Raw genomic sequence first — 13,805 nt, 5'->3', positions numbered from 1 at the left:
AAGAAAGAGAAAGGAAAAAAGGAAAGTAGGAAGGAAAGAAGAAAGACAGGAAAGAAAGAAGGAAGGGAGAAAGCATAGAATGGAGGGATTAAAAAGGTAGGAAAGGAGAAAGGAAAGAAGGAAGGGAGAAAAGAAAGAAGGAAGGAAGAAAACAAGGGAGGGAAAAGGATAGTCAGAAAAAAAGAAAGAAGGGCGAAACTGAGGAAATAAAGAAGAAATGGAGAAAGGAAAAAATGAAGGGAATAAGAAAAGAAGGAAAGGAGAGAGGAAAAAAGGAAGGGAGGAAGAAAAGAAGGAAGGGAGAAAAGAAGGAGCAAAGTAAGAAAAGAAGGAAGGGAGAAAGGAAAGATGGAAGAGAGGAAGAAAAGAAGGAACTGAGGAAAGAAGGAAGAAAAGACAAAACAGAAGGAGGAAAAAAGGAAGGGAGGGGAGAGGAAAGAAAACTACACTTTTCAATACCACATGTTTTCCATACTGATGGCTCCAGTAAAAGAATGAATTTGTTAAATGGCCCTTTTTTTTTTTTACATGAAAGTCTATGGGAGACAAGTCCACTTTTGGACATTAATGACAGCCTACTTGATGAATGGAGCTTTTCTGGATCAGTTAAGAATAACAGAATTGGTGCAGGAACAAAAGAAATACAGCTCCAGAATCAGGAGATCAGTGTTGTTTTCACCTGGTGACTAATATATACTGTATATATTTTTGGCAAATTACAGGTCCTCTTTTTACATTATAAAATTCTGTCTGCCTGCACCACTTGGGGGGAGCTCAATGCACATGGTTTAAAGAGCATCTGTCAGCAAAATTTTGCTACCTCATCTGAGAGCAGCATAGTGTAGGCAAAGAGATCCTGAATCCAATGATGTATCACTTAGATTACCGGGTGCAGCTGTTCTTACACAATCAGAATTTTTAGATTTAGCCATGTAGCAGAGCTAAGAGAGCTGCCCCTCCCACATCAGGCTTTCAATAGAGATTGTACATTGACAGTGAGGTGCCAATCAGAGGACAAGGTGTGCCAGGCTGTCGTGCACGTGACATTGTAGTCCGAGCAATGATAAGTCCTGCTATTTAAACAAAAATAGCAAATAAACAACTGTGACAAGACAGGCATCCCTGAATTCCATATTTTAACCCTTGCAGCTTGCTGTTTTCAGATCACATAGCAAAAACCTTCTGACAGATTCCCTATATTTCAGTATGTACTTACTAAATCTGCAAACAGTGAGCTCCCCCTAGTGGTGCTTCAGGTAAGCTAAATTTTATTGGAAAGGGAAGCAGCTCTCATCAATGGCTCTATAGTAGTAATGATTAAAATAAAATTGAAAATTAAATTTAAACTAAAACTGCTTTATGTGAATGAGGCCTAAATAATAATAATTAATTGCTGTTATTCTATAATTTAAATAATACATAAAGTCGGCAAATATTACTAATGGCAAACAAATTGTATGGAAGTCAAATCACTCTTTAATCACTAGCTTTTATTGTAGAAAATATACTTTTCTGCGACATAAAAATGCTCAAATCTGCCACCAAATATTACCAAAACTTCAAATTGTGAGTCCAAGGGAAATATTACACAAGGAGACTGCGGTTAAATTCATAGGCGACCTTCAGCCGAGTCTTCCCGCTGGGCTGGGACCAGTGCTGGAAAAGGGACTGCAGGTGATGGGATGGGCTGAAACCAGTGACGTGGACTGACACAGAGGCCACCTGGGACACAGAGGGGAAAAAATAGACAAAGTAGTGAATATTGATCGCATAGGGACTATCTGTAGTAATGCTGATAGTTAAAAGATTTGGTCACTTTAATGGTGGCATTTTAAAGGGGACCTGTCACAAATCTGATTTTATGGAATGTCAGGCTCTCAGCTGTCCTACTATTTTGACATCTATGTGAGACTTCCTACCTCTGAGCTGATAAGACTAGAAAAAAGAAGCGCTGATAGGGTATTAACAGATGACAGGAGTAATATATAAAATATATACACTCACCTAATGTGGTTGTGAAAGTCACAACCACTGCCAAGCATAAGATAATGGCGTCTGCCGCAGCCCCACGTGGATGAGCATTCAAACAGGAGAAGAGAAGGGGTTAATGCTGCGCATCAGCCAAATGAAGATGTAGGGTTGTTGATAAATTGATATCTTTGTTATTTCATAGGTCTACACGTTTCGAGGTGGAAGCCTCTTCCTCAGGAACAAAACATCTGGTCCTGAGGAAGAGGTCTCAACCTCGAAACGCCTAGACCTATGAAATAAAAAAAGATATCAATTTATCAACAACTCTACATCTTCATTTGGCTGATGCGCGGCATTAACCCCTTCTCTTCTCCTGTTTGAATACTTCTGAGCTGAAAAATACCACTGAGTTGGAATAGACTGGGAGTGTGCAGTATTGAAAAATATCATAATGTTGTCTTTTACTTCATGCTGAATAAGTCATGGACCTGTGTATTATGAAGCAGAAGTAGGAGGAGGAGGCTTGAAACAGCAACTGAGGTTTATCCTGTCACTGCCTCCTTTTGTTGTCTGTCTGTCTACAGTTTAAGACTCAGATCAAAGGGTTTATCTTAGGTTAACAGCCACCATGCAGTCTCACTCTGGCCGGTAAGCAAGGCAATGTGCACGCAACGCAAGCAGGCCCTATGCTTTACAAGCAGTTTGCGGTGATGTGGAGCTGGCTAGATCCGGCCAGCCTCAGTGCCCTTGGGCGTCTCCATTGCAGCCTAGGTAATAGTACAGTTTGAACCAGTGGTGCGACATGCCGTCGGTCCAAACTGTCAATCTTCAGGAGCGCACCGCCCCCAGCAAAACACAAAGCTCTTCCAAAAACCCCTTTAGAGTGAGCAGATTACTTCTTTTACAAATTAACACTTTACAAACAGCTATGTCCCTTTCTTGCAGACTAACCTTTTGGTGCAGCTATGTCCTCCACTTGCATTTTAACCTTCTACAGGCATCTACTGTATTTCTCTATCATGCAGACTAAAGGCCGCTTTACATGCTACGACATCGCTAAAGCACTGTCGTTGGGGTCACAGAATTTGTGACGCACATCCGGCCGCGTTAACAATGTCGTTGCGTGTGACACCTATGAGCGATTTTGAATCATCGCAAAAACGTTCAAAATCGCTAATCGGTGACATGCCCCCCTATTCCCAATTATCGTTGCTGCTGCAGGTATGATGTTGTTCGTTGTTCCTGCGGCAGCACACATCGCTATGTGTGACGTCACAGGAACGAGGAACCTCACCATACCTGCGGCCGCCGGCAATGAGGAATGAAGGAGGTGGGCGGGATGTTGTGTCCCGCTCATCTCCGCCCCTACGCTTCTATTGGGCGGCCGCTTAGTGACATCGCTGTGACGCTGAACGAACCTCCCCCTTAGAAAGGAGGCGGTTCACCGGTCACAGCGACGTCGCTAGGCAGGTAAGTCCGTGTGACGGGTCCGCGCGATGTTGTGCGGCACGGGAAGCGATTTGCCCGTGACGCACAAACAAGGGGGGCGGGTACGCACGCTAGCGATCTCGCTACCGAGATCGCAGCGTGTAAAGTGGCCTTAACCCTTTTGATGCAGCTATGTCACATTGTGGCAAATTAACTGCTTAGATGCTGCTATATCCATTTTTAGTAGACTAACCATCTACTAGTAACTATGTCCTTCAGTTGCAAATAAGTCCTGTAGAAGCAGCTGTGTCCTCCTACTTTATCTGGGCTGCATAATACACAGAGACATTTTATTACATCGCTGATATATAAAAATATTCTGTATTTTTTTTTTAACTCAAAGAGAGGCATTACTTTGATAGGGACCCAACAAAAAGAGGTCACCTTGCCGTTGGCTGTTGGGCTCACATAACACTGGCCATTTTTGTGTGCTATGTATCTCAATTTTTACATGTTTTTCATAGCAGTAATGTATGTCTATATTCCCATATTCATTGTTCCAGATATCTGAGTGCAGCTGTCTCCTTTTTGTTACTAATATTCTGTGTAAAGTCCAAGCTCTTGGCTGAAGGTAAGAAACAAATTCACCTGATTGGTGTTTCGTAGCTTCAGGGCTTTTTGGGATGGATTGGTGAATTCACCATATTTGTGATTGATTTATTGATTGCAAAAGTCTGATAATTTCATAAACTGTACTTTTTTTTCTATAACTGATGTGCACCCTTTAAATGAGTAGTCTCATATTTAGGAGGAGTTATTAGTACAGTAGGATTGGTAGAAGTTGATGAGCGCTGGTAGTCTCACAGATCCCAAGAACAAGGCTTTGTAGACCTGTCTGAATGCAATGTTGGTCAGGCGTCTACAATGATGCTCCACTCATGGAAAACTAATGGAGTGGTGGGTGGCTTTTGGAGATGCTTGAACTTCCTGCTGTTAGTGGGGACAGGGGAGATGCTTCTTTTACAGTAAGGACACAGAGCTGTTCGTATAGCTGTGTATTATGAAGCAGCCAGTAGGAGGAGGAGGCTGCAAACAGCAACTGAGGTTGTATATCCTTCACTGCCTTCTGTGGTTGTCTGTCTACAGTTTATAGTGAAAGACTCGGATCAAAGGGTTTATCTCAATTTTATAAATAGGTAATGTGACGACATGGACTCTGTCAGGGGTTAAAATTTCTTAAAATTCAGCCAGACATGAAGATAGTTTGTTTATAGACGGGGGATAAGTCCCTCATTGTTTTCACAAGACTCTTGTTAACTCATGTAATTGCCTTGGCTAATGAAGGCCAGACACCCAGATAAATCAATTATGCGAACTTCCCATTGTATTACTAAGTGAATTGCTAGATGTGATGTAACTTACCTGTCTATCCTGTCTCTGGATAGTTGAATATGGCTTGAAATCTAGCCAATAAGAGCCCAGTCTTATCCACCAATCGTAAAGAACCCAATGGTCTGAATGGAGTGCTCAGGGGTATAAGAAGGAGGACTGTCCATTGCCCGGGGAGACTCTTGCTACATGCTACCAATCTAGGACCTGCGGATCCGATTGGCAAGCCATAACCAAACCTGGATTATATCACTATATTGACTTCAGCATCAAATGCAAGGATTCGGCTTTGATATCAAGGACTACCCAAGGAAGGAATCCAGCTTGGGACAATCCAGTCATCTGACTACAGACTTTGCAGACCTCAGACAGCTTCCTAAATCTGGCGTTATTCCATTCTCGGTGGGTGCCCGCCGAAAGCGGGGTGCTGCTGAAATGGAGTAAGTAGCCCTGGAAGCTCTGAGGCATGGACATTCTAATCCCTGGTGAGCCAGCGGAAGGGTGAGACTCTGTTGCCTGTTACATTTGTGTGTTCTGCTGGTTATGTGCTATGTGCCGTTAATTGTTTGGGGATCCAATAAAGTCTAAATATTGGGATTCCCTCACCCTGTGTTGTCTGAGTAGTGTTTCGCCCACGGTTAAAGAGGTCGAGCGTTCAGTTGGGATGAGCCCTGGGCCATGCTGTCTTTCTAAAGGTGGCCGGATCAGCGGACGAGAGCACCCACTGACCCCTGTGTCTCCACAGGTAACATTGATTAAAAATCCTCCCTGTTCTCAAAAATGAAGCCAATTTAAATTTTTAATTGTACAGCTCAATGCTTAGGTTAACAGCCACCATGCAGTTTCACCCATGGGGCAGGTATCAGTACTGGGGGAAGAATCAGTGAGTGTACTGAGTGAGCAGATTATTTATTTTACAAATAAACCCTTTACAAACAGCTATGTCCCCTTCTTGTAGAGTAACCTTTTGATGCAGCTATGTCCTCTACTTGAAATGTAACCTTTTACAGGCAGCTACTGTATTTCTCCTTCATGCAGACTAACCATTTTGTAGCAGCTATGTCATGTTCTTGCAAATTAACTGATTAGATGCCGCTATCTCCCAGGGTTGCAGTAGATAGCTCAGATTATGCTTGAACTTCTTGCTGTTAGAGGGGACAGAGGAGATGCGTCTTTCACAGTAATTACATAGAACTGTTCATATACCTGGAAACCAAACCTTACTGTGTAAAATGCTGGAAAGATTGTTCTGCAGACCTGATGATTTGCACATTGCCATGCCCAATAATTGTAATAACATGTCTGGTGACTTTATATGAGTTTAGGTGTTCTCTCACCTTCATAAGTTTGAGTTCCGGGTCTCTTGCTAACCCCGTGCTCAGCTTGTGTGGTTGTGGCCTTTGTTTAGGGACTGGGGGAGACGCAGAAAACCTGGTTCTGTGAGGTGGACCCTATGGAAGGAAAAAAAATGTCAATACTTAATATCAGAATACCAGCTCCAGTGATGACATGATTCAATTTATACTGATTTCATTGTTTTCCTTATATAATCCAAGACTGCATTTGTGTAGGTTTTATACAGGGATTGTCCAACCAGATATTCGCCCTGGGATTCCAACCTGATGCCCAAGAAAACAGCTGACATTGCTGAAAAAGAGCCAGACATGTCACCATGGTCAATAGCCTTATAAAGGAAGCACAGCTCCAGTATACCTGAATGGGAGGCGCTCTGTTTTGGGTCATTAGGTAGGGTCCCTTCCTCGGGACCCTGGGCAAGAACATATCAATGGAAGATTTTTTCTTGAGACAAACCCTTTAAGCCCTAAACGCTCCATCATGAACATAACATGGAACAGGTTGTAAGGTGCAGATTCAGGAGCCAAGCCCAGTCCAGACATGGCAGATGCCAGCTGTATTATACATCCAGCATCGGCCAGCATGAGCTATGAGCAGTTTCAATGTACTGCCTGTCACAATGGGACTGCAAAATAGTGAGGGACAAGGGGCTTCTATGCTGTCCCTCATGCTATCCGACTCTAGGCTATCCCTAACCTCAGGGTTACCAATAATGGTGGAGTCCCGTGCCTTACTATTCTCCTGACCAGAGCTAATTTGTCCCCTCTGGGAAGGAAGTGGCAGGAATGTGATGGCAACACAGATCTAGACAGACAGGGAAAAAAACAAAACTCAGACACACTGCAAACTCACAGCAACAAACAGTAAGAAACTAAGGAGAAAAGCAAGAGAAGTAAGGCAGCAACAAATGGACAAGGGTTAACACACAACCACACACAGCAATACAGCACTACAACCACCAGTACGTCTGGATCTGTGCACTGATCACAGACATCAGAGAATTTTGAAGGGAGAGTTCAAGAATTTGGAGTTTCCACAGATCCTGACACTGCCATGACAGTCGGCGGTGATTGCAAAAACCTCCATGTGACACTACCCTTGTGTACTTATGTACCGCCCCGCGCTCAGCTGCAGCCGAGCCACTCAGATCTTGGCTCGTTTGTGGGTGGCTTGAGCGCCTCCGGACCAGGTGTCACTTCGCTCTGAAAGGGGCTGGCGCTTTGAAGGGGGGTTTAGGGTCATGGCCGAGGCCGTGATTTTTGTTAGAGTTCGTGACGCCACCCACGGGTTGTGGTGAATGTGGACACCACCGCTGTTGTTCACTAGGCACCCGGGGAAGATGTTGCGCAGCAAGGTGTTAACCCCTCCGTGGGCAGGGGTGATGGTCCTGGGGCCCGTTGGGGATGGTATTTGGGTGCTTGGCGGTGCAGGGCGATTCGTGGCTTGAGGGCACAGTTGTACTCACTATTACAGATGCACAAGAGTCTCTGGTAAACCAAAAAGATGGTGGTCGGTGCCCGCAGCCGGCTGCGTTTGGTCCCCCACTCGGGTTGGTGGTCTCCGCCTTTCTCCTGCACATTCTTTGTAGCTGTGGATGGCCCGTGCGTTGTGTGTCAGGAGAGCCCGTTTGCCCGCAGACGCTGGCCCTTGGGATCTCTAAGCCTGAGCGGTGGCGTTTTATCCCCCTCGGTGGGCTGTTGTCTTCAGTCGGGACTTGGGTGGGAAAGGACCTATAGTCCAGACCTCAATCAGTTAATTAACTGGGTCCACTGGTTTCTGGACTGAGTTTCAGGGTCTGAGTACCCCCCTTTGTGCTCCGGTTTCCAGTCGGTTCCCCGGTTCGGTACTACCCTGCCCCGGTCCCTTACGGTTCCACCGAGCCGTCTTCTCGGCTCCTGCAGGCTGAGGCCACCGTTCGCCTCCTAGCCAGAGGTGACTGGGCTCCAACCCAGACACCTGGATTTAGACTAGGGCAGACCTGGGCACAGGTCTGCCTCTGCACTTGACCTTCACTCCTCCACTGTCAAAACTAATCTATTAACTGGTTTCTCCTGCCTCAGGCCCTGTGAACTCCTCTGTGGGTGTGTCCAACCGCCTGGCCACACCCCGTGGTGTGCTCATTAAATCCTGAGGGAGGTGACTAGGGTTTTTAAGGGTGGCTGATGACACCTTTTTAGGGGACGGGTGTTATGCAAGGGCCTACCTGTGACTACCTGGCTAGTCCAGGGTGTCACACTTACACTTGCATGGCTTAACTCTTAAAGGGGTTGTCCCATGAACAAAGTACATTTTAGTTAATAGATCTTAGAATAAAAATACATTTCACAATTGGATGTGTTAAAAAAAAAATGTTTCGGTCCCAGGATAATCTTATAAATTTGCCCCTGTGTAATGGGTGTGTTTGACCATGAAGACAGATGGCCGGATATACAGTGGGGGGAAAAAGAATTTAGTCAGGCACCAATTGTGCAAGTTCTCCCACTTATAAAGATGAGATTTGCCTGTAATTGACATCATAGGTGACCACAACTGTGAGAGACAAAATGAGAAAAATCCAGAAAATCACCGCGTCTGATTTGGCAAGATTATTTTTTGCAAATTATGGTGGAAAATAAGTATTTGGTCAATAACAAAAGTTCATCTCAATATTTTGTTCTATATCCTTTGTTGGCAATGACAGAGGTCAGATGTTTTCTGTAAGTCTTCACAAGGTTATACAGTTAGGTCCAGAAATATTTGGACAGTGACACAAGTTTTGTTATTGGGTCACTTGTGTTTATTGATGACATAACAGCAGACAAGAGTAGCCGGATGAATTCTGAAGTGTACCGGGATATACTTTCAGCCCAGATTCAGCCAAATGCCGCAAAGTTGATCGGACGGCGCTTTATAGTACAGATGGACAATGACCCCAAGCATACAGCCAAAGCTACCCAGGAGTTCATGAGTGCAAAAAAGTGGAACATTCTGCAATGGCCAAGTCAATCACCAGATCTTAACCCAATTGAGCATGCATTTCACTTGCTCAAATCCAGACTTAAGATGGAAAGACCCACAAACAAGCAAGACCTGAAGGCTGCGGCTGTAAAGGCCTGGCAAAGCATTAAGAAGGAGGAAACCCAGCATTTGGTGATGTCCATGGGTTCCAGACTTAAGGCAGTGATTGCCTCCAAAGGATTCGCAACAAAATATTGAAAATAAAAATATTTTGTTTGGGTTTGGTTTATTTGTCCAATTACTTTTGACCTCCTAAAATGTGGAGTGTTTGTAAAGAAATGTGCACATTTCCTACAATTTCTATCAGATATTTTTGTTCAAACCTTCAAATTAAACGTTACAATCTGCACTTGCATTCTGTTGTAGAGGTTTCATTTCAAATCCAATGTGGTGGCATGCAGAGCCCAACTCGCCAAAATTGTGTCACTGTCCAAATATTTCTGGACCTAACTGTATAGGAATATAGAACAGACTTATATAACCTGAGTGAGTACGAGACTACAAGAGCTGATATTGTACGACTAGTGTAACAGATGGGAAATCTTCGGGGGAGTTATACGACTTCCTCTCTTTGTATGTCATCAAACAGTGACTAGATGAACAGATACACTATGTCTTTGGGGGAGTTATTCGGTAAAGATGCATCTAGAACATTCAGCAAATTAGTAAATCCTTGGCAGATATCTCCCTTATTAATAGATGACTCTACACACACTTAGTTATATAACTTCCAAATTAACTTTTTTTTATTGTTTCACTCATTAAAATTGTCAGATTTAGATTTTCTGATGTTAGTACAAGGTTGGCTCATGTGTAGACAGATATCAGAATGTCCAGTGTCACAGGAGGGTCAGGGTAACTGAAGAAGAGGCACCTAGACTGACCCTCAGAGTAGGGACCCTGCGCTGTGCCTTATCCCAGAGGTACGCCCTGTGGTAGCAAGGTCTGGACCGCCAGTGTGACCCTAACTCCTGTCCGAACCCTGGTCGAACACCTCTTCTCCCACATCCCTGGGGAGGACCGAGACCGAAGTAACAAACCCAACAGATAAGGCAGACAGGGGAGAACCCAAACACATACAGTCTGCAATCAGACACAGAGGAGAGACAATACGTGCACAGGAAGAAATAAGATACAGGGAGGAAATAAACAGACAACAGGGATATTTCCACACCAAACAGGATAGCATACAACTGACCACCAGAAACTGGATTACACACTAAAGATCGGAATCACTGGAGCTATAATCGATGATGAGGAACCAGATCCAGCACATTATAAAGGATGGAGGCGGCTGTGAGTGGTCATTAGCAAACTGAGCTCCTAGCAGCAGTTGACAAGCCAACTTGGATTAACTCCTGCTGGACTGATGAGCAGTGAACATGAAACAGCCGACGCCCGACTCTGGCTGATCAACTAAGAGACATAAGGTTGCCTGTCACACTCTGCAATGTGAACAGAGTCTGACGCCGCCACGACACCTGGCGAGTGAAGAGCAGAACATCACATGACACCCAGCAGCACCAGTATCACCTATACGAGAGGTGTCAAACCCATTTTCTCTTAGGACCACATGAGCAGTATGGATGCCTTCAAAGTGCTGATTCAGACGTCCGTGAAACACAGTGTGAGCACAAACTGCAATGCACCAACTGGTCACCGAACCCAACTCAAGTATATAGCTTAATATATTTCTTTGAGGCTGTCACAGTTGGAAGCTTTCCCTGTGTAGTAGGGCTAAGAGCGCTGACCTTGGATAGTAGGGCTAAGAGAGCTGTCCCTGGGTACTAGGACTAAGACGGTGTCCCTGGCTAGTAGGGCTTAGAGAGCTGACCCTGAGTAGTAGGGCTAAGAGCGCTGTCCCTGTTTAGTGGGTTTTAGAGAGCTGTTCTTGGGTAATAGGGCTAAGAACGCTGTCCCAAGATAGTAGAGTACGAGTACTGTCCTGTCCCTTGGTAGTAGGATTAAGATAGATGCTCTTGGGTAGTAGGGCTAAGAGTGCGGTTCCTTGGTAAAAGGACCAAGAGAACTGACCCTGAATAGTAGGGCTAAGAGAGCTCTTCATGGGTAGAAAGGTTAAGAGCGCTGTCCCTGGGTAGTAGGGCTAAGAGCGCTGTCTCTGGGTAGTGGGGTTAACAAAGCTGTCCCTGGTTAGTAGGGCTAAGAGTGCTATCTCTAGGTAGTAGGGCTAAGAAAGCTGTCCCGGGGAAGAAGGGCTTAGAGAGCTGTCCCTGGATAGTAGGGCTAAGGGTGCTGTCCCTGGGTAGTAGGGCTAAGAGTGCTGTTCCTGGTCAGTAGGGCTAAGGGTGCTGTCCCTGGGTAGTAGGGCTAAGAAAGCTGTCCCGGGGAAGAAGGGCTTAGAGAGCTGTCCCTGGATAGTAGGGCTAAGGATGCTGTCCCTGGGTAGTAGGGCTAAGAGTGCTGTCCCTGGGTAGTAGGGCTAAGAGAGCTGTCCCTGATTAGTAGGGCTAGGAGAGCTGTCCCTAAGTAGTAGGGCTAAGAGAGCTGTCCCTGATTAGTAGGGCTAGGAGAGCTGTCCCTAAGTAGTAGGGCTAAGAGAGCTGTCCCTGTGTAGTAGGGCTAAGAGTGCTGTCTCTGAGTAGTAGGGCTAAGAGCGCTGTCTCTGAGTAGTAGGGCTAAGAGCGCTGTCCTTGGGTAGTAAGCCTAAGAGTGCTGTCCTTGGGTAGTAGGGCTAAGAGTGCTGTCCTTGGGTAGTAGGGCTAAGAGTGCTGTCCTTGGGTAGTAGAGCTAAGAGTGCTGTCCTTGGGTAGTAGGGCTAAGACAGCTGTCCCTGGGTAGTAGGGCTAAGACAGCTGTCCCTGGGTAGTAGGAATAAGAGCGTTGTCCTTGGGTAGTAGGGCTAAGAGAGCTGTCCCGGGGAAGAAAAGCTAAGAGAGCTGTCCTTCTGTAGTAGGGCTAAGAGAGGTTTACATGGGTCTAAGGGCTAAGAGTCCTGTCCTTGGGTAGTAGGGTAATAACGCTGTCCCTGGATAGTAGGGCTATATGACTGCTGTCCCTGGATAGTAGGGCTATATGACTGCTGTCCCTGGGTAGTAGGGCTAGGAGAGCCGTCCCTGGATAGTAGGGCTAAGACAGGCGTCCCTGAGTATTAGGGCTAAGAGAGCCCATGAGCCTTGAGTTTAACACCTCTGACCTACACGTCTGTGTATGTCTTATATTGCCGAACATATTTATGACATTGCTGATTGTTTTCATAGATAATTGCTTTATTTACACATCCTGTTTCTTTGGTGTCCCTTTTTTTTATCAGTGTGATGGATCCATTTTTCATCCAAACGTGGTACGTGTCCCTTTTTACTATCCGTACGCCATCTAGGGTTTTTTTTTGGGTGAACAAAAAACTGCTGGAGGTTTCCTAAGTTTCTCCTAAAATAAGGGCCCATTCACATGTATGATTTTGTGTTCTTGTCCTATCGCTTTTTTCTTTTGTGAACATGTATGCAATATCATTTATAAGCCTTTTTACTAGCTGGTTTTTCTGTTTTATTTTTGCAGACCTTCAGTGCAGGGCTCCGCACATGAACAGTCACGTGTGTATCCCGTACATGTCTCATCCGAGAATGGCAACGTTCATGTGAACCCAGCTTAATGCCTTTAGGGTGCGATCAGACGCCAGTAATTTTTGGCAGTGCGCTGTCTGAGTGCACAATCCCAGCGTGCATTAGTCTTGTCCATTTTGCAGGTGAGCCAGTGCTAACTTCAATTACACTGCGTAGCTCATAACCCATGTGCCCACTTTTGATGTGTACAAAATTGGCAAATGGGACTGCCCTGTTATTTGCCACGTTGAGGCAATTGGCAAGTACTGAAGGCTGCTAATGATTTCCTGGCCAAAAATCGTGATGGAAAATCGAAAAAATATCCATTACATCTAAAATTTACTAGTGATGAGCGAGCACTAAAATGCTCGAGTGCTTACTACTCAAATTGGGCAGGTCGGACACTCGGATGGGCTCAGTTCAAGTACCGAGTATAATGGAAGTCAATTGGAAACTCAAACATTTTTCTAGACGACCCTAACAGGAGGCCTGAGGAGGCAGGAAAATAGCTAAAATGGATGGACAGTGCTTAAATGTAATGGAAACTGCATGAGGAAGTAGCCTGAACACATCTCCGACTCTCAGGTTGCTCTTAGGAGCTAAATAAATAATTTAAAACAATGACTTGGGTTCTGCCTTATTTTTAATAACCAGCCAAGGTAAAGCAGACAGCTGCGGGCTGGTATTATTTTTCTGGGTAGGTCCATGGTTATTTGGACCTTCCCAGCCTAAAAATAGCAGCCCACAGCCTCCCTAGATGTGGTGCATCACATTAGAGCCAGTCTCTTCTGTGTTCCTTTTAACGATTTTGGCTTTTAGAAAAAACTTGTGACAATTTATATTTATTAACGATTTAATTTTAAAGGGAAAGATATGCCAAAAGGAAGACAAAGGATGGTATCGGCCCTTCAAACGATAATAGGATAATTATAGAGGACAAAGAAAAAGCTGAGATATTAAACAAGCACTTCTCATCTGTGTTCACCAAGGAACTGACTGTTCCAGAGATCATTCAACAAGGCAAAATTCACCACCTGATATAACTAATTTAACACAAGAACAAGTACGCCTGTATCTGAGTAAACATTGACAGATCCCCCAGAC

At 44.9% G+C, this 13,805-nt stretch overlaps 1 protein-coding gene across 1 annotated transcript in view; it reads right to left on the bottom strand.

Annotated features, from left to right (window-relative positions):
• Nucleotides 1-1,469: 1,469 nt before the first annotated feature.
• LOC142250421 (uncharacterized) overlaps nt 1,470-13,805 on the bottom strand; it is a 36,129-nt gene continuing 23,793 nt past the window's right edge. The window contains exons 5-6 of the mRNA XM_075322587.1: nt 6,126-6,239; nt 1,470-1,722 (exon numbers count right to left, since the gene is read on the bottom strand). Coding sequence (XP_075178702.1) covers nt 1,585-1,722; nt 6,126-6,239 — 252 coding nt within the window. The 3' untranslated portion in view covers nt 1,470-1,584. The remainder of the gene's footprint in view (nt 1,723-6,125; nt 6,240-13,805) is intronic.

Source organism: Anomaloglossus baeobatrachus, chromosome 9, assembly GCF_048569485.1.
Source record: "Anomaloglossus baeobatrachus isolate aAnoBae1 chromosome 9, aAnoBae1.hap1, whole genome shotgun sequence".
Taxonomy (NCBI): Eukaryota; Metazoa; Chordata; class Amphibia; order Anura; family Aromobatidae; genus Anomaloglossus; species Anomaloglossus baeobatrachus.
This window is presented reverse-complemented; position numbering and strand designations above follow the sequence as displayed.